The sequence below is a fragment of the Syngnathus floridae genome, chromosome 15 (genome assembly GCF_059516105.1).
Source record: "Syngnathus floridae isolate MCC-2025c chromosome 15, RoL_Sflo_1.0, whole genome shotgun sequence".
NCBI classification, from domain to species: Eukaryota; Metazoa; Chordata; class Actinopteri; order Syngnathiformes; family Syngnathidae; genus Syngnathus; species Syngnathus floridae.
The window spans coordinates 8,874,472-8,893,422 of NC_142427.1; the positions used below are offsets into that span (position 1 = coordinate 8,874,472).

At 42.6% G+C, this 18,951-nt stretch overlaps 2 protein-coding genes and 1 long non-coding RNA gene across 4 annotated transcripts in view; 2 read left to right on the forward strand and 1 right to left on the reverse strand.

Moving 5' to 3' along the window:
• LOC148386376 (uncharacterized) overlaps positions 1-8,603 on the forward strand; it is a 9,460-nt gene extending 857 nt beyond the window's left edge. Inside the window, exons 2-4 of one of the 2 annotated variants that reach the window (XR_015862920.1) lie at positions 2,837-3,005; positions 3,064-3,101; positions 7,884-8,603. This is a non-coding gene — a long non-coding RNA (uncharacterized LOC148386376). The remainder of the gene's footprint in view (positions 1-2,836; positions 3,006-3,063; positions 3,102-7,883) is intronic. The other variant, XR_015862919.1, reaches the window with a different exon arrangement.
• The window catches only part of fam222ba (family with sequence similarity 222 member Ba), a 26,979-nt gene extending 9,590 nt beyond the window's left edge, over positions 1-17,389 (reverse strand). The window contains exons 1-3 of the mRNA XM_088397756.1: positions 17,305-17,389; positions 13,385-13,501; positions 11,286-11,454 (exon numbers count right to left, since the gene is read on the reverse strand). The gene's annotated coding sequence lies outside the window, so the exon portion shown is untranslated. The remainder of the gene's footprint in view (positions 1-11,285; positions 11,455-13,384; positions 13,502-17,304) is intronic.
• Positions 13,889-16,648, forward strand: eral1 (Era-like 12S mitochondrial rRNA chaperone 1). The gene is made up of 11 exons (XM_088397759.1): positions 13,889-14,140; positions 14,304-14,462; positions 14,544-14,671; positions 14,791-14,868; positions 14,939-14,985; positions 15,041-15,102; positions 15,169-15,281; positions 15,337-15,627; positions 15,690-15,839; positions 15,922-16,002; positions 16,247-16,648. The coding sequence occupies exons 1-11, from the start codon at positions 14,035-14,037 to the stop codon at positions 16,367-16,369; spliced, it is 1,338 nt and encodes a 445-aa protein (XP_088253885.1). The 5' UTR covers positions 13,889-14,034; the 3' UTR covers positions 16,370-16,648.
• Positions 17,390-18,951: the final 1,562 nt, after the last annotated feature.

The following is an 18,951-nucleotide window of genomic DNA, read 5'->3' on the forward strand; positions in this document are numbered from 1 at the left end:
GTTCCTAGCCAGCAGAGCGGGCATCGGTTTGGTGGAGTTTAGCCAGGCATCTCGCACTATCAGCCCCGCACAGGCAGGCAGGCAGTCGACAGAGGCTTCTCTGGCTGGCTGTGACTCGGCGAGTCGCCACGGCAACTTACACAAACATTCTGCTTGCATTTTCAATAATGCCCCAAAAAAAAACAAAGCACAATTGGTGCAAGGGATGTCGTGTGTTGTCAAATTGTTCCCATTAAAGCTGACCTACATTTTGTCTTATTTTAGCAATAAGAACAAAGTCGAGAGCTGATGCGGGAAAAACATTTAGGGAACCGACTTTGATAATCATTACAGAGCAAATCAAACTGATAAGATCCACCGGCACAGCCAAAGCAGCTCATTTTAAACAGATATGTAGCTATATAAATAGATAAACAATAAAAAAATGAAAACTGGAGCAATATTTGCAGCTTTTTATGCCGATTAAGAGCAAAAGCAATTAGGAGAAACCAAGTCAGTGTTGTTCAGTGCTTGTGCTAACTAGTGCTGCTGCAGGAGAGGAGAGTGGTGGTGAAAGCAGGCTGATGTTATTTTAATTGCATGTTTACCCCAAGGTTATAGGTCTGAGATACAGCCAAATAAAAACACAACTTCAATGCAACTACAGTCTGTTGATTCTCTCAGGGCAGAGAGAGAAATTACAGTACTTTTCTTGCCAGCCGGCTGTGTGAATAGGAAGTATAGAAAGAAAGGGAGCAGGATGAAGAGCTTTTTTTTTTTTTTCCGTTTCTAGAATGCTCAAGCATTCAGTCTAAAGAAAGAGGGTTCTTGTTTACAAGAAATGAAAAGATTACTATTATCAAGGTTTTGCAAACAGCAGTGTTTGTGGAAAAATGTATTGATGGTAGTTGAAGGCCACAATTATTTACGGTTAGGAGAAATGACTCATTTTGATTATTTTGCACTTTCTACCTGGATGATCCCGTTTTTAATATATTTGTCTGAGATGCATTTTTAGAGGCACCTCGTTTCACTACTTCAAATTTATTTGTGTTGGTGGTTTTCCTCAATAAAAAAAAAGTATCAATAAAATTACTGTTAAAGTACCGGATGGATAAGCAGTATCGTTGCGAGTAGTCGTATCGTTAAAATCTTAACGATACCTACCTATGAGGAGTCTGTAATTTGAGGTGAGTCCTGAATGCAAAATATTAATAACAATAATTCATTTCAAGATCGGTATTTGTGAAGGATTATGTTCATTGAAATGTTAGATATATTGGTACTTGTATCAGTGATTACTCAGCTAGTATCGGTCTGGAAAAAAAAGTGGTATCAAAAGATCCCTTGTTATGCTAGACCTGACTAAACACGACATCCATCACACTGAGGCTCAGTTTACAACTGACTTAACAGGCATTCCATTTGTAGCCTGAAAGCCCAAACATTTCAATGGGGGTGTCTCGTTTGTATGTAAACAATGAAACAATTATCTGCGGAAACACGTGCACGTTAAGCGTCGACACAGACCACGTTATGAGCTGTTGGCATGAAATTGTGAACAGAAACCGAATTAAAAAAAATTAAATTCCACGCATACCCAAAATATTTCCGCAAAAACATCATCGGACTCTCTTTTGTTATTGGTCACAAGGTGGAAAACAAAATGTAATGTAGCAAAACTGGAATTTGTTGATAACTATCAACGACAAATACACGAACAATATCCTCGTGTGGAAACAAAGCAATCCTGCAAATATTCCACTGACTACTTTTAAATGTCACCTGTTGTTACATCACCATAATGACATGGTGGGAGCGTATTTAAAAACACCCCTCGCCATCTTGTTAGCTAGCGATGCTGTCACTAATGATCAGGATCAGGATAAATGTCTCTCCGGGAAAATTGGTCTCGGACATTAGCGAGTCGCAAAGTTGCTTGATCGTAGAATACAAAGAGAAGTTGGCGGTAGAGCAGTTTAGATAACTGCTCCGCTCAGGAATGTTAAATACACATTTTGAACCCATTTATTTAGCTTTCTTTCGACTTCAAAGTCGCTTATTCCGGAATCACGGCAGACAACAATGAGCTGAGTCACATGTTCTCAGATGGCAAGGCTTGGGTGCGGGCACGCTCGGAACAACATTGGCGAACAGATGTTACACTTGCCGTGAGTATTTGAAAATGTGCGTGCAGGAGTCGGCGTGACATAATCACGCCACTCCAGACGGATGTTTTCCTAAACTTGTTTACACCTTCAATGTGCTGTTATGAATTGGATAATTGCGGTAGAAGCAGATGGAAAAGGTGTAAACAAATATACGGCCATGTTTAATTAAAATGTGTAGCGCTATGAAGATACTTTATGAATAAATACTGGGACATCTGGCCTTTAGAGTTACAGGAAAATGAAAATATGGTATTGATTCCACAGATTTGACTTCTGAAAAGATGCAATCATGACGTCCGTGATTTTTGCCTATATTTGAAAATACTTTTTATTGAACTTCCTCCCTTGTTTTGGGGGGGAAATAACATGCTGACAGCTCAAGAGCTGTCGATTTTTTTTTTCCCCCAGGTGTAAAACTAAATCAGGATAGAGCGGTTTTCATTTGTTAGCAGGTGCATCCATTTTGTGTTCCCGCTTCATCCATGCTTCGCCTCACTGAAAGAGAAATTGGACACCCCAGTGACAAATTGAGGCTGCGATTAAAAAAGGAGAAACAGGAAATCTTTGTTAAGTGCTAGTTGATTGGGATTTCAGGCTATGCTCACACGTGTGTGCATTTTGGTTTGGTTCGAATCCAAAAAGCCGAACCGACGCCAACTCGTGTACCGTTTTGCCCTCTTATCCAGGTGTTCCCACGGCTTATGTCTCAGCGTTGAGTGCTCCATAAACAAAACTATCAACGCAGCTGTTCCCACAAGTCTCTCTCCCACGCAGACAAAATGCCCCACGGACCACCTCGAGTTCCAGCTCGTCTGAAGTCCAACTGTCTAAAATGGAGCTTCGTACAAACAACCGGTAAGGGAGCACAAATTCATCCACGCCGATTCAAAATCCGACTCTGTGTGTTCAATAGATCCCGATCGGCCCGCCTCCTCGCTGACCCTGCGAAAGGTTAGTAGGGTGAGCCGCCTCCGTGGCAGCTCTGACATTCAGTCTCGCCCTGCAGCCAGACCAAACCAGTTTCTCCACGCATGAAGAACAAAAAGTCATCTTTTCAATACGAGAAGTGCTCCGTCTGCCAATGGTTCTCTCCTCCATCTCCCATTTGTTTGTGGGTGCCCTCTGAGAACTTTGGCTCCAACCGACACTGGTTGCGGGCATCAGGCAAGGGTCAGCCGACCGATGACTCTGCGGAAAAGGCAGGCAAATAGAGGCCAAGCATGGCAAACATCTCACCTCTGTGTGTGCATGGGAACATCTGGTCTGTTTAGCCCACACAAGTGCTCAGTTGTGTACTCGCGTTGTCATGACGACAGAATTACGTCTTACAATAGTCCGACAAAAAGTCAAATGGGCAGTTTTGAATTCAAAGTTTGACCATGAGCTGAACCTTGTTATTCCTGGAACATCATCTCAATACGCTCAACACAGAAACAATAGCTACAGCTAAATCCAGGAAGGCTAACTCGATAATAAATCCTTTCTCCTCCTGCGAGAGCGATACGGTCATATGAGTAACAAGACTTGGCCCGGCTGATCAAACTCCTTTCCATATCTCACTTTCTTGCATCACATAGATCTCCAGCGGCCATCTAAGACTGATGATGCATGCTCAAAGGTCCACGCCATTGAACAGAGCATTAATGCACCCAGCGGCAAATTTCTACCATCGACCCTCGTTCCCTGCAATAAGGACAGAACCATCAATCAGGTCTCGATAGCCGAGGCTAGACGTGGCTTGATAAAGTAGGAGACTTTGGAGCTTATGATGAATGGATCTTTGAGATATGGCCTTCTTAACACAAAAATCTGCTATTGTGCGGTAAAGCCAGCTGATTTAGGGCCGTTCCCGAGCCTCCCAGAAGTCTTCTGTTCTCACACCAATGCGTTGGAAGTGACCTTCAGGAGGCCCTCTAGTCCTGCTAATTGGGGTCTCTTCAGTCTACCCTCCAAACAAGAGCGGAGGAGGGACCAAGGGGATCAAGAGGGTGAACGAGAGGGAGGACTGGCCTGTGCTAACTGCAAGAAAAAAAGAGCTTTAGAATCTTGTTGGGAAAAATATGGAATGTGACGCTTTTGTAAACAAGCAAGGCCGTCGAGTAAGGCAGGTAGATATCACCCCCCCCCCCATGACAGCAGTCACTTATCATCATGTCATGGTCGCTATCCATCAGTGTGATCAGCGCTTAGTCATTAAAAAAAAATGGAAGACAAAGTCCAAGATCTCAGCCATAGTACAAAAGCTGCCTGGAGGCTTTATGACGGCTCAGTGGAATCATTCTGACAATGACACTGCACAATGTTAATAAGTGGGGGGGAATAAATAGGTGCGGGGATATATCTCGAATCGACTTTTGCAAAGAGGGTGGCCGTGAACAGAAAAGGTCTGCATTTAATTTGCTAATCCATCACTGCAATTGTGCCAGCTAACAAAGGCGGAGAGGAAAGTGGAGGGGCATTCAGAAGCAATGGAGCATGCTGAGGGCCCAGTGTGTGGGTTCTCCGTGGAGCAGGCCAGGCCACAGCCCATGGCCCTAAAAGCCTCGCCCGGGCGCTTGAGAGAAAAGCCTCCGATGAGCTCGGGGGCAAGCAAGACTAATCTCTTCATGTCCCGAGAATTGTTTAACCATGTTTGACTGATTAACCCCAAAGCCCTCGGTTCCAGTTGCAATCTATTTGTTCAAATCAAGTCTTTTTGCAAGTCGCTGAGAGAAGCGTGGAAACAAAAGATTCTATTTGGAGGATGCCAACCGGGTTTTTTTCCGAGCATCTAAATCCACGCAACAGCGCCGCTCGCGTTAAAAGAAAAGGTCAGCGCAATGTTGAAGCACTCCGAGAGCAAACTGTCGCGTCACGCCTGGCTTTTACCGGCTTCATGGGAAAAGGAAATTTAAGACACTGCGTGGAAAGGAGGTTGCCAGGAAGATTAACCCAGCTTCCTTTTATAGCCTCTGAGAAGAGGTTAAATCACATATTACATCCCCCTGAAATGTCTCCGAGTAATTAGATCAAGAATATTACTCTCTCCTCTTCCTCTCGCAGACTTTGCGGGCTGATCAAAGCCTAATGATGGTGTCAGTGCCTTTGGCAGTGCCGGCTGGATAAATCTCCCCATCGGGACGGCAATCTGTCAAGAGCCGCGAGCTCTGCTAAACAGCGCGGGACATGAGCGGAATGGCGCTTGACACAAAGTCGACTAAACGAACCACATCCTTTACCAATAAGCTTTCCATCAGCGCCGCGGCATTAAAATTCACCGGGACGATTCGAGCCGACTTTGTTTTGGCTAGCCGCTTTTTGCTATGTACACATGTCAAGACGAGGTGGAAAAAGACCGGACCGGATCGGAGCAGCACCTGGTCTGGCGATGAGGCACGACGGGGGCTTACCGGCTATTAATTACAGAAAGCCGACACTTAAATCCCTGCAACGAGACCTGGGAAGCGAGCTACGCGGCAAAGACCGACGCTTGCCTGTCACGAAGCAACGTGACCTGCCTCAGGACTCCTTACACATGAATACTTACAAGAATGTCTTTCAAATTGGGCCCCCGCTTTCCATTCCAAGGATGTAGCACAACTGGAGGGGATATTTTCTGACTAACGCAAAATGCTTGTGCAGTGGCGTGATAAAAGTTGACATTTTTTCCCCCTTTTCTAACTCAATGCTTCCTTTGTAAACAACCTTGTGTTTTTTTTTTCATGCCTTGGCGAGATTGAGAACACATTACGCATAATGGTCAATTTTATTATCTGCTCCGAAACCGAAAGGGTGCGAACAAAAGGGGGAAATGGTAAGAGATATGCCAATCATTGATCGTTGAAAGATGTCAGACAAAAGACGCCCTGAGAACCTGACAGCTTTTCTTCCTGTGTCATGTTCCACATCGGTTCCTTCGGACATTAGAAAAGGACATCCTGAACAAACAAAAAAGTAAATTGCATCCACTTCCAACCAAGTGAACCCTCGCAATAGACTTGGTAAGTAGTAAAGGCTATTAAATAGCTAATTTTAGCTTAGGAGCTAAAAGGTCAGACATTAAATCTCTCACGTTTTAAACCATCTTAAAGTACACGGAACGAAAAAAGCAACGCAACATTCTGTTCACGTCAAGTGTGGTCCTCTGCTTTTTACAACAATAACTAGAGTTGACCTATGAACCGTGATTAGACCCGGCATCCCCCCCGTAGGGTGACAACTGCGCCAATGCACATTCCAGGAAACGCCACTTGCCGAAGACATAAACAACATGGAGGGCTGCGTTGATGCTTACAGCCTCACTAAATGCCTTTCGATTCACATCCGTGGCAGTATTTCAGAATGAGAAGACGGGGGAGGAAATGTAGGTGTCGGAAGTACTGCCTGTAAAGAAATGACAAAAGCGGCAGTTGAAATAAAATAAACTATATATAATTTGTATAAATATATATAAAAAGTTGAACATGACGTCCATTGGCAAAGTTCATGACTATGTCGAGAGAAAAAGACATTTGCGTTTGCTTTAAAAGCGCCCGGTGAATGACATGGCAGCGATTAGCTCGCGAAGGTCACAATCTTAGCCTATCCTTTTAGCTGCTTTTCACAACACAACCCCCAGAGCTCTTTCCAACAACAGGAAGAATGTCATCTGGTTACTTTTCAAGGCACGGAGATAGCATTCACTGCGGCCAACAATGGGTGCAAACAGGACCCGGAGGGCGAGGAGGTTATGCAGAGAGCCATTGGAAGTGCCGTCTGCTCTACAAGGCACGATGAAATAAAAACGCACCCACGCATTCGGGCGTGGGGAAGGGTCACGGGCAAAGGGCCAACTGAATCCTCACCTCTGTAGCTCTGTCAAAAGGAGCCTCCAGAGCTTCCTGACACAGCCTCCTCCATCAGTCAGAGCTTTTTGAGACTCCACATGATTTCATACCATACGCTTATGGGTAATTTTGTCGGGATAGGATGATAGTTATATTTGGAAAGAACGTGATCATCTGCTTTTTGTATCAAAGCATTTAATATGTCAGTAGGTAATGCTATAAAAAAGACAATCTCCATTTTCCTAACATATCAAATGATCTTTCCCCAAAGCTATTGAAGGAAATTTCGTCATCGTCCCTAATTAGCAGTCTCATAAATTTAGCTAACATTACAAAACAAAAAGTTCTGTCAATATATCAGAATTTGCAATAATGAGTCAAAAGTCACACAACACAAGTCCCAATGAAAAAAGCTGGCCTCATATTATAAAAATAAAGTTCAATCTTGTGATGAATCCTGATATTATTCTGTTTGTGAGGCCTTTCCCTGCCAAAAAAAACCCCAACCTTCCAAACAGAGGAGAAATTCAGTCTCTAATGAAGCGTTTGAAATATTAAAAATAAAGCCCAATTAGCCGACAGCCTTTTATATCTCCTCCGCCTCTCTTCTAATCCTCTGGAAGCTTTATCTAATGTTTACGCCAAGTATGAAACGGAACAAGGGTGTGAACGTTGTAGCTCCACCAGTAGCGGCTTTACTGGTGCTTTTGTTTTGCGACCCCCGCCGACCGGGTCACCCTCAAAGCTAGCTAATGATGCCACCGATATGTACGCTTGGAAAACGACAGCAACAGACACCATAATGATATTTATTAGCATTGCCTGGGATGTAATCTGGAGCTCTCTTATTAGAGCGAGAGCCTATTTTGGGGGGGTTGGAGAGGCTCAGCGATCTGATTGAGACAGCCTTATCTTGTGCCATAAACAGAACGCCGCATCTGGGCCTGCTCCTCTGCTCCTGATGGAGGCGGATAAACAGCTCTGTTGTCTCCAGTGACTCCGTGGAGGCTGATCACAGCGAGATGCCCTCGTGCCTCCCCGCTGCTATGGCTGTTGTTACTGCCGTGAATGTCACAGTGAGGCATGCATTCTTTCACCATTGTCCTCGAGATGAAGACACAACAATCGCTAAAAGCTTTCTTTTTGGTGTTTCGTTGCAAGGGGCCTGCCTGGTTTCGGGTTTCCTGATTGCTGCTCGGTAAAACAAAAGCTTTATCATTTTTTTGGGGTTGGCAAAGCAAATGCCAGGTCATTTCCTTACGCTCAGGCACAAGTAGGTTGTCCGCACGATTGGCAAGGATCATGTGCGGCCATTTTTTTTTAACTCCCTTGACCTGCTTTTGACCCTCGTCTCCAAAAACAACCAAACATCTGCCCCACAGCAAAAAGGACATACATGGGGGGGGGGGGGAATATGGGGACAACCTGCTCTTCAAAAACTACTGAGGTGCAGAAAATAAAAATCTCTTATATATGCACATAAAATTTACAGGCAACACCTGCTGGAGATTTAACACCCACTGGCCCCTGCAGGGAAATGAGGTTTGGGGAGAGAGAGCCTGCTTGCACATTTCCAATTCAAATGCCACTTTTAATCGTGCTCGTTCCAAAGAACACGTGCTAGTTAGCCGGGCTCTTTAAGTCAACAATAACACTTGGATAAAATGACCAATGACTAATCATTAATGAGTGCCAGGACAATCTTTGTACCTTGTGATTTGTTATTCACATAAAGTAGGGCTTTGATATCATCATCATCTTATTGCTACAGTCTTGATGTTGCGCAGCAGATTGTTCTGCAGGGGCCTTCTGCAACATAAAGCAAGTGGGCTTCAATGGGAGCCACTCGAGAACAATTGCTTTGACTTTGCGAGACCAATCATCGGTCGGCTCTTGGTTTAATCCAGTCGATTTAGCATTTGGAAAGCTGCCGTGTGGGTTTTTACAATTCACATTGTACCACTCTAGTCTAAACATGGTCTTCTGATTCATATGATTAAGCCCAAAAAAAAATCTACCTTTTTGTATCCATCCACGGGGCGGCCATTTTGCCTTGCCACTTATTGTCACCTGAAAATGACATCACGGCTATCGACAGTCACCTGTTTTCTGGGTCGATTATGTCATTTTCAGTCGACAGCAAGTGTCAAAATGGCCGCCCTCTGAGATGATATCACAAATGCAAAATCACATTCCACATGTTAAGAAACTCCTAAGTTCACGTTGCTATCCTTATCTTCATAACTACAAAGGGGGTAAAGGTTCATCCTAGATCACTTTGTTTGGACGCAAGGTAAAATATTTCAGAGGATGATAAGATTTAGCATGTTGTTCATATTTCCTTTTAGTTCGACTCAGCCTTGAATGCACGAACATAGATTTAAGAGAAAAAAAAGGGAATGGGGGGGAGAAAAGGCAAGATGCTGCACTTCAAAAAGCAAATAGACCTCTTCTGCCTCCACTGTAAATCAATACATTCCAACACAGTTGTCAGTAGCTGACAGAAAAGCCTTAAGGCAAACTTGCTTTTCTGCCCTCGAGCAAAGACTCTTTGGTTTGTGGTGACAGGTCAAAGAGTCAGCACATGACTCATGAACGAGTGGCATTTCCCTTCGGTGGAGCGCACTCACTTTTCTAGCGTGCTGACCAGCGTGACATGAACAAATGAACCAGGTGCTCTCGACATTCAAGCTTGTCTACTAGCTGATAAGCTAACGTGCAAAAATCATTTCCCGCAGTTGGAAAACACTCACCAAAACTTGGACGGACGAACTCATCATTCATGACCAAAGAGTATCATGCATGAGTACACGGCGTCAAAGCGTTAAGTCTGGTGTCTTCTGGAATTTTCTTTGGATGCTTTGTGAGGTCTATTTAACCGGGAGTTGGGTTAAGTAAGCGGACACATTCCTTATGAAGTGACAGTGAGGTCACTGACAGCTAATTCTGGCTGCTAGCCACGTAGCCACTGACTGGTTAGCTTCCATTGTAATCATAAAACGGTGTCCTCGGTTTAAAGCGTCACCGATGCATGACATTTTAAAGTTACAAACGGCACGTACTATAAAGGCTTTATTCTGGTAGAGGTGACATTAGAGCACTTTACAGATGGGAGAGGCCCTCGAGTCATTTGTTTCGAAGACCTAATTAATCTTCATTGCGCTGGGAAACATAGCACCCCGTTGCAAAAAAGGCTTCCTTCAAGTTCTACTCGATAATTGCACTGAGTCTGGGGGGGGGGCTGAGTTTCCCCGACGACACGCTTTGAAATTTAATTATCTACTCTTTTGGAAAATGGAAGAAACCTAGCTTGCAAAAAGTGTACTTTTGGACAAGCAAGGTTAGAGTTCATCTCTGGCCGGCTTGTCATGAAACAAACAACTATTTAAAGGCTCTTTTTTTTTCTTTAGTACACAAAATACACATTGAGCTCAACATTATCCAGCCATAGTCCTGGTTTTGGGACTAATGCCGGCCGGGCTCATGACTCAGAGCAGCCCCAAAAAACAACAGCGGCATTAACATTCCGCCATGCGAAGATCAGACTCAAAGGGGGCAGAAACGTCGATAGGATCCCATTAGTTAAGTGCGCCCTTAGGATAGCCGAAATTTGATCAGAGACAGACCTCTTCTGTCCAGACACAAACCATTAGATGTTGTGGTGAAAAAAGGCTGCTCCTCAGTCACAAACTCCTTTTACATCACTCCTCCTCTTCCTCCGAGGTTGATGTGCGGGGTGGCCGCTGACGTCAACCTTTTGTTATCACCTTTAACACTTGCCTTTGCAGGTGGATAAAAAAAGCTTTCTCACTTTCCAGGAACATCATGGAACCAACCAAACAAGCTTCATGTGCACCGATACGAGGAGATAACTTCATTATGGCTAAATAAAGCCTTGACACGAATAGCAAACAACTTCAACCACATAAATAAGCCTGCTGGGCAAAACTATGAATATGATAAGGATGATTTGGCACGGAAATGGTCGGAAATCCACAACTGTTGTCACAAGAACTAGCTAAGCATCTTAATAGTACTAATAAAACACAGTTTCATTCCTTTGCTGTATGATTGTATTGCGAGTTGAAATTAGACCAACCGTCCACTATGGTTAGTAGAGGAGCTCCATAACCGCAGGTTGCTAGTAATAAAAAGAACCAGCTGAGTGGCCAGCTCCAGGCTAGCTAACCTCCTAGCACGTCTCAAACGTACACAGTCCCATTGTTGCCCTCTCCTCCTCGCCTTTTTCCAAATACGTGCGAGCAAATGCGGCGCAGGTGTCATGGAGAAATAAGAGCGAAAAGCGCATAATAAAGACACGACTACTTACTTTCCGTCAACCTCTGCAAAAGGCATCGTTTAGTTGGTCGCCATGGTTGAAAACGGACAGATTTACTCCCGACGCTCTGCACTGCCGAATCACTGCTGCTGCTGCTGTTGCTGCTGCTGTCTGCGGTAGGCAACTTCCGGCGCATGCGCGTTACACGGCGACGTCTACCCTGTAGTTAAAGGGACAGTCCAGTTGTTAATAAATTCCGAACATCCGGGCATTTTTTTTATATTTCCCATGATGCAACGTATTTTAGTCATTTTAAAAAATCGTTATCTTGCTCTGACTAGAAGTTATTGGATATTCCAAGCAGAACACGATTGAAACTAAATTATCATTCCATATTACTCGTATGTACCCTTAATGTTTTACTTGTTGGTGTATTTCCATTAAAAAAAAAAAACTCTTTGCGACCATTAAAACTGTTAGCAAATGTCTGTCACTGTAATATTAATAATATAGAGGACAAAGGATGAATATTTCATATCAGCTGTCTGCATGTGTTGCTCCACCTTTAGTGTTCATATATCCATGGATTAAAGGTTGTGTTTGTGCAAGCCCACGTGTACAAATCAATTCAACCAGATTTGTGTGACGACTTCAATAAACTCCAAAGTATTGATGCAAGATTATCTCCTGACACTTATTAGTGATATGAGAAAGAGAAACAACACAGCACAGAGACCTAGCGGTTAATACATCTGCCTCACACACTCTGGTTTCGAACCTCGCCTTGTGTAAAATCCTCACTGCTGTCACCCGGGTTGCACTGCATGTATTATAATGCTCCTGCTAAATTCAGCCAGCGAGTGACTCTCCACATCAGTGAGTGAAGGAAGTGAAAATGCAGCGTGAAAGCCCAATCACATGCGGCGCTTAAAGTTCAGCAGGTGGGGAAGCAGCAGTAGCAGCGGGCTCCATCAGGAAATAATACAAAGTTAATGATGCAGAATGGCGCTCTCTCGCTTCATCGCGACGACGACGTCAATACGGGATGTTAAAAGAACGCTGTTCCCAATTATTCGTTTTATATTCACCGATGACATGAGCGATGATTTGAAAGGGAGGCGTTATTGATTCCCTCAGCAGACAAGTTTCATCGATTGGAAGTCTTTACTTGATCTCCCCCACTGTGAAAGAGATGGTACAATCAGAGCGTGAGTGTGACCTATATGGTTAGTTTTCGGGTTAAATTGCTTCTTTAAAAAAAAGATATGAAAAAGCAAGGACAGAACAGTGATTGCTAAGTCCAGGGACCTTGGGGGTCTGTCGCAGAAATCGAGCGTGCTGTTGAGCCGTGTCTGATTGATAAGCAGTCAAAAGTCACATATCGGTTCATTAATCTGTTAAGAATGTGCGAGAAGGGAGGAAGGGGCTCCTTGCAGCCAGCCAGCTGCGCGGCATCACGCCTCTCAATGCAATCACGACGTGATGGATGCCCTGATGCACTGACACATTGTTTCTCCCCCCCCACCTTTGCTCCCCGTTGACATGCCTCCATGGCTCATGTGCTTATTATTCCGTGAACTTTGTTATTCCTCATGAGCAGCCGGGTCTTATTAGTGGAAACACTGCCTTGTCTAATCCCAGCTAAGCGTTAGCGCCGAAGCATAAAATCTTGACGTCACCTTGGCTGTCATATACATCACGTGCCGCGTTTTAATTACATCAAATTGATTGAGTGAAATGTAGCAGCACGGAGAGGTTTTCATCCAAACGTGTGAAGTCGCAGTGCTCTTCGAATGGCAGTGCGGGGCTACAGCTTATGATTAAATGCTCTGTGGGCAAAGCCTTTTTTAGCGAGAGTGCTCTTCCTGAAGGCCAAAGTTAATGCAGTCATAGAGAGCAGTCTGATACATGCCCACGTGAAAGGGCCATGTGAGGAAAGCCCTGAGGGGGTGCGGGGCTTGAATGAGTGAGAAAGTGGGAGGAAGGCAAAAGGGGGGAGGGGGGGGGAGTTTACTGATCCTCAAATATCCTTTTGGTGTCAGCTTCTCTTTGAATTCCGCAGTAAAGTGTCAGGTAAAAGCTCCGTTTTTGTTTTTCTCGTCGGTGGTTGAAGAGCTTTTAGTGTTTGATGATGACAGATTGTGAGCTACCTGATATCCTTCATCATCCTTCCCCACTGGAGGTGTGTGCTTCACCCTGAGTGAGTCCTCGAGGACTAACAAACAGCCGGCGTGTTTGGACGATGAGGAGACATCTGTTCGTCCTGTCTTTGGCACAGCAAATGAAAACAATATGTTACCTTCATATGCAATCATATCTTCAAAAGTCAAATGATAAACTTCACATATATGTTGTTTATGAGTTTGCTGATATTGTAATGAAAATGAAGCAGAATTATCCCAATGGAGAAAAGGTGAGTGAAAAATGAACAGTTATTTTTAGTCAAACTAAAATATCAATTTGCCTACAATTGTTAATACTATCAAATGATATCAGTGATCATCGTCCAGTCTGTAAAAAACGATTGTGAACTTGAATTAACACAGTAGAGGAGAATAACTTAGATAAGATGAAGCTTTTTAAGCCTTAACGGGTGTTTTGATGCAGTTACAAATCATGCCGCTAGAAGGCAGTGTCATTAATGTGACGTCTTGAAACCGGAAGTTTTGCCTTGTTGATCAAACAAACATGGCGGCGCCCTATTGACGGGTCTCATGTGAAAGAGAAACAGCTACGCAGATTTCAATTGTACCCTTAATCGTTTCTAATTAAGTTTACGAATGATTCGTGACAACGCGAAATGGCACTCAGAGTGTGCAGACGTTTTATCAGGGACTCGGCTGTCCTCTCCAGGAGACTCGTCGTGTCTCCTCGCCAGGAACCTGCGCAATTGCTTCTCGCCACAGGTTAGCCTTTTAACAGCCATTTGAGCAGAGCTATTAAAAAAAAATCATGAAACCATCATCCAAATGTGTAGTAACATTTTCAAACCCAGTATTCTAATTACACAGTAATAGTGAGTTTTCGTTTTTTAGCAGTATGGTAATGGAGATGCTGGTGTGTTTACAGGAAATTCCTCATGTAGCTGTGGAAGGATCAACTCGCTGATCTTCAATCCAGCCTGTTTTATCACAACAGATGCATTTGTGAGCAGTTTGCTAAAAAGCAACACCGCCGAGGCAGACAACAGTTGTTTTCGCCTTCCCTCCTCTGTTCCTTCAAATAGTGGTAAATTGACTCACATCTCCAAGATGGACACCCTTCACTGATACTCATATTTATTGACTTATATTTGTGTTTTCATGATAGGTGAACAAATGTCATTATTAATGAAACATCCCGATCAGCCTGAAGACTCAAAAGTTTTGAAAGTGGCAATAATTGGTGCTCCGAATGCTGGGAAGTCGACTTTGTCCAATCAGATTCTTGGCAGAAAGGTTTCTTTCCTTTTTAACTTATAATTCCGTCTTTTGGCTTCTTGAATCAATAAAGGAGCGCTAAAATAGAATACACTGTTTAGTGGGATCATTTTTGAATTCATCCTTTCACATTGAAGGTGTTTGCTGTCTCCAAGAAAGTACACACAACACGAAAACGAGCCCTGGGAGTCCTAACAGAGGGGGATACACAGATTGTAAGAATTTCCATCTATTCCTAATGATCTGATTTGAAACCAGTGTTGTGAGTGACACATTTTATTTTAGATTCTACTGGACACACCGGGCCTCACTACGCCATCCAAAGTCAAAAGGTAAATGAGTGTTCTCAGTGTGTGAAAATTATGACTAATATATTTGCATTGACAGACACCAGCTTGAGAAGTCTTTGCTTTTGGATCCTTGGCGCTCGGTGACAGAGGCCGACCTAAGTAGGACTTCATTTTTTTAAAAATATTTGAGCTGGATATTTAATAACAGTAACTGTCCATTCACAGTGGTGGTCATGGTTGACGTGTCGGACCGATGGATGAGCAGACAGCTGGATTTTGAAGTGCTCAAATGCCTGGCACGCCACCCCAACATCCCAGCGATACTTGTCCTCAATAAGGTATTCTCGTTTAATTGCTTTCACTTCATCCCTTCATTATCTTCTATCTTTAAAGGTGGACCAGGTGAAGATGAAGGACAAGCTGCTGGACGTCACAGCCGAGCTGACGTGCGGCGTCGTGAATGGCCGTAAATTGCGCATTCGACCCGTGATCAAGCCCCCTTGGGCTGAGAAGATGCCAGAGAGGGATTTGGAAGAGCCGCAAGAGCAGGATGCCACTAATGGAGATGAGTCTGTGCTGACTAAGGAACAGCTGAGGACACTCATGAGCCAGAAGGGCTGGTCTCACTTTAAGGATGTCTTCATGCTCTCTTCTCTAGATAGAGAGGACGTGGAGACACTCAAGGTTTGGAAAATCATAGTCATGAGACATGATATCAAATATTCCAAACCTTTTTTTTCTCACAGGACTACCTAATGATCACAGCCAAGTCTGGAGACTGGCAGTACCACAGCGAGGTATTGACAGACCAACATCCTGAGGAAATGTGCATCAACATGATCCGAGAGAAGCTTTTGGAACACCTACCCCAGGAGGTGCCTTATTCGATCACACAGGTGATTAACAAATGATGCTTTGGTGACTCCACTCACATACTTGTCCACTTTGACCTACATGAAATATGTATTTTGCTTTCAGTTCATTGACTTTTGGGACATGGATGAGAACGGAGAGCTCAACATCATGGTGAAAATTTACACCAAGAAAGAAACTCACATGGTAGGTCATGTGTTCATAGTCATGGGACATTTTCAACCATGCAAGATTGATGATAATCATCATGGGGGGTGGGGTCTTTCTGGTTTTCCCTCAAAACTCCTTTTCACTGTTTTTGGGCTTAGGGCAAAGTAAGAAATGTATTACTTTGGTGCCACCTGGTGGACATATGCTTCTAATGCGCCATTCCTACATATGTGATGCTTTTCTTGTACTTTACATTGTTTGTTTTTTTCTACACGTGCAGAGGATGTTGATCGGCACGTCAGGCCAGATGATAGCACGGGTCGCCCAGGAGACGAGCGAACAGCTCACGTCCATCTTCCTGAGACAGGTCAAGCTGAAGCTGTCAGTTAAGATGAAGAAGTGATGATGATGAAGAAGAAAAGGAAATGACTTTTCAATGGCTTGACAGGATCCCTGATGAGCTGGCTGTTTTATTTATTTTTCTGGACATCTGAACTTGGATGACTTTAGTTTAAGATTTTTTGCTCTTCACGATTATGAGCAAAAGCACACCCTTAACTAGCATTGTATTGCGCTTATTAACTCAGATATTATATAACATATACAATATGTTTCATGTAAACACCAAAGCGACCAAAAGGCAGAATAAACTCCTTCGCAAATAAACTGTCTTGAAAATGAACTGCAGGACATTGTTTGGCTTTGTCATTTGATATCATGTTCACAGCAGAGCAGGTTTGGCCGGCTCATGGTTTATCAGTTGCTGTCAGGAGGTTTCACTTGATACCGCCTACACGTGTGTTGGGGGCTGGAAATGGCTTAGAATGAATTACTCATGTATTAAAATTAGAAAAATAGCCTTAACTTTAGTGTATTAAAGTTAGAAAAATCAATTAAAAATATCCAACTATTTTATATTGTTGAATACATTTAAATTCAACACTGCATTCATCACAGCTTTCCATTAATGGATCTTTATTGAGTTTTGCATAAAAAGCTTTGGTAGATCATTCTCAGATTCTTGGACATAAGATTTATAGTACAGAGGAAAAACAAAGGGGAAAATGGGGCGGGTAAATTTTAAGCTAGTTATTAAGGTTAGCGTCACACCCATTAACGTTCGTTTGAAATAGTAATGAACATTAACTGACTGAAATGGATTTAATAACAGAAGTGTGTATAATTTAAATTAAATTATTATTAAGTAAATTATTCTGGTCAGTATCAGCCGCGCTCGTGGCCAAAAATCCAGACAAATGTCACTTAATCTTATTGATAATTGTCTTCACATAAATTATTTTTAACATACACGTACTATGGAATATATCTTTTACTCACCTAATTTGAGAACAACATTGTAGGAGCAGTCATGCTAACTTTCTAACTTTGGCTTAATTGATCCCGCCATGTTTAGCATCCCGGGCTACTTTTCTTCTTTGTCTAATTTAGCCTTAATCAACAATCGTAGTAGAACAGCAGCTCCCTCTAGTGTTTAACTTTAAAAGTGCAATACACTCAGGCAAGTGCGGGCCGTAGTATATTCTACTTATAAAATTTCTTTTTATTTATCAGGACTGTTTCTCCCTTTTCCTTGTGGACTTAATGATGTTCCACACACGCATCAGAATAAAACTGAATCTCTCCATCAAATTTTTTTCCAAAACTTTATTATTTCAAAACACAAAAAAAATCATCCCAACTATGTTTTCTTTCTGGTTCAGCCGATAATGAGTGAGAGCCATAGAACCCTTACCATTACTAAAACTCAGTAATGGTAACGGTTTGACGGCCCCCCCTCTCAGTTTCTCTGAAGTTTAGGTCCATCCAAGTGCGAGGAAGGAATGACCCCCCCTGGATAGTACATCATCTATACTGTAGTGTCTCTTCATTAAACTTACAGTATAAGATGATATCCTGTCCAGGGCACAAGCTTCTTTTGTGACTGAAATAAATATTTATTATTACTTGTCTCATACTCACTCATTTGTGCAGGCAGCATCTCCATGCTTGGATCTGGGGCCCCCCTTGCATGATCTCCCCTATTAGAAGGGTACCACAACCTCATTAGCATAAAGTGATAACATGAGGGTTGGTCTTATCTCAACCTTCTTGCCTCTGTCCACACCCTGCTTTTATTTGCACAAAGAAATTTACAGATATTATTTTCAATATTTGACAGCCGAGGCTCTCTCAAAGTTTTTACACCAAATACAAAATGACCAAAAATGACAAGGGGTTTTTAAATAATAATAAAAACATGTATAGTATTTTTTTTATATAGCAATACTTTTTTTTTACTTTAAAATTGATAATATATAGTAAGGCTTTTTTAAAAAATAGTTTTGTGCTATAATAAAGTTCAATTTGCAACGCATGATCGCAATCTGACACCCCCACAGATTAATCCCTGATACTTTAGGTAGATAAAAAAAATGTAATCGCATGATATGTCAGATGATGATGTCTTATCTGACTTTTTCTACTGAATGGTTTTGCCCTCCCGAAATTCGAGGATTTAGATTTGTACTAGATATGTCACGCATCACAATTTTTTGAAATTATTAAATAATAAACTTTGCGGGTGACTTCTTACTCGCACTATAAAAACTAAAAAAAAAAAATGCTGCAGGTTTAAGTACATGAAAAGATATTTCAACGGCTTCTCCTATGTTTCAATGGACATTAAATGGTGCCTGGCTGTTTCCATGGTAACCATCACTAGTTAGGGTGTGGCACCAGCTTAAGTGGATCTGCAGGCCCAGATAAAGAAATATGTCAGACTATCAGGGTGGTTTGCTCTTTCACGAACTTATCTGCTCTAAAAAGCTTGACAAATATATTTCCACTCCCGTTAATTTGATCTATTAGTGGAGCTTATTCGGGATTTAAAAAATATGTAGAACCTTTTTTGTTATATAAAATAGTTTTCTATAAAACAAAATATTATTGAGGTTTTATTCCCAAAAATACATTTATATTTTCACA

Excerpts from the sequence above, each read along its gene's own strand:
- eral1 (XM_088397759.1), top strand. The coding sequence starts at position 14,035 with ATGGCACTCAGAGTGTGCAGACGTTTTATCAGGGACTCGGCTGTCCTC. Across the intron at positions 15,628-15,689 it reads AGGACGTGGAGACACTCAAG|GACTACCTAATGATCACAGC; the intron begins GTTTGGAAAATC and ends TTTTTCTCACAG. Across the intron at positions 15,840-15,921 it reads TGCCTTATTCGATCACACAG|TTCATTGACTTTTGGGACAT; the intron begins GTGATTAACAAA and ends TTTTGCTTTCAG.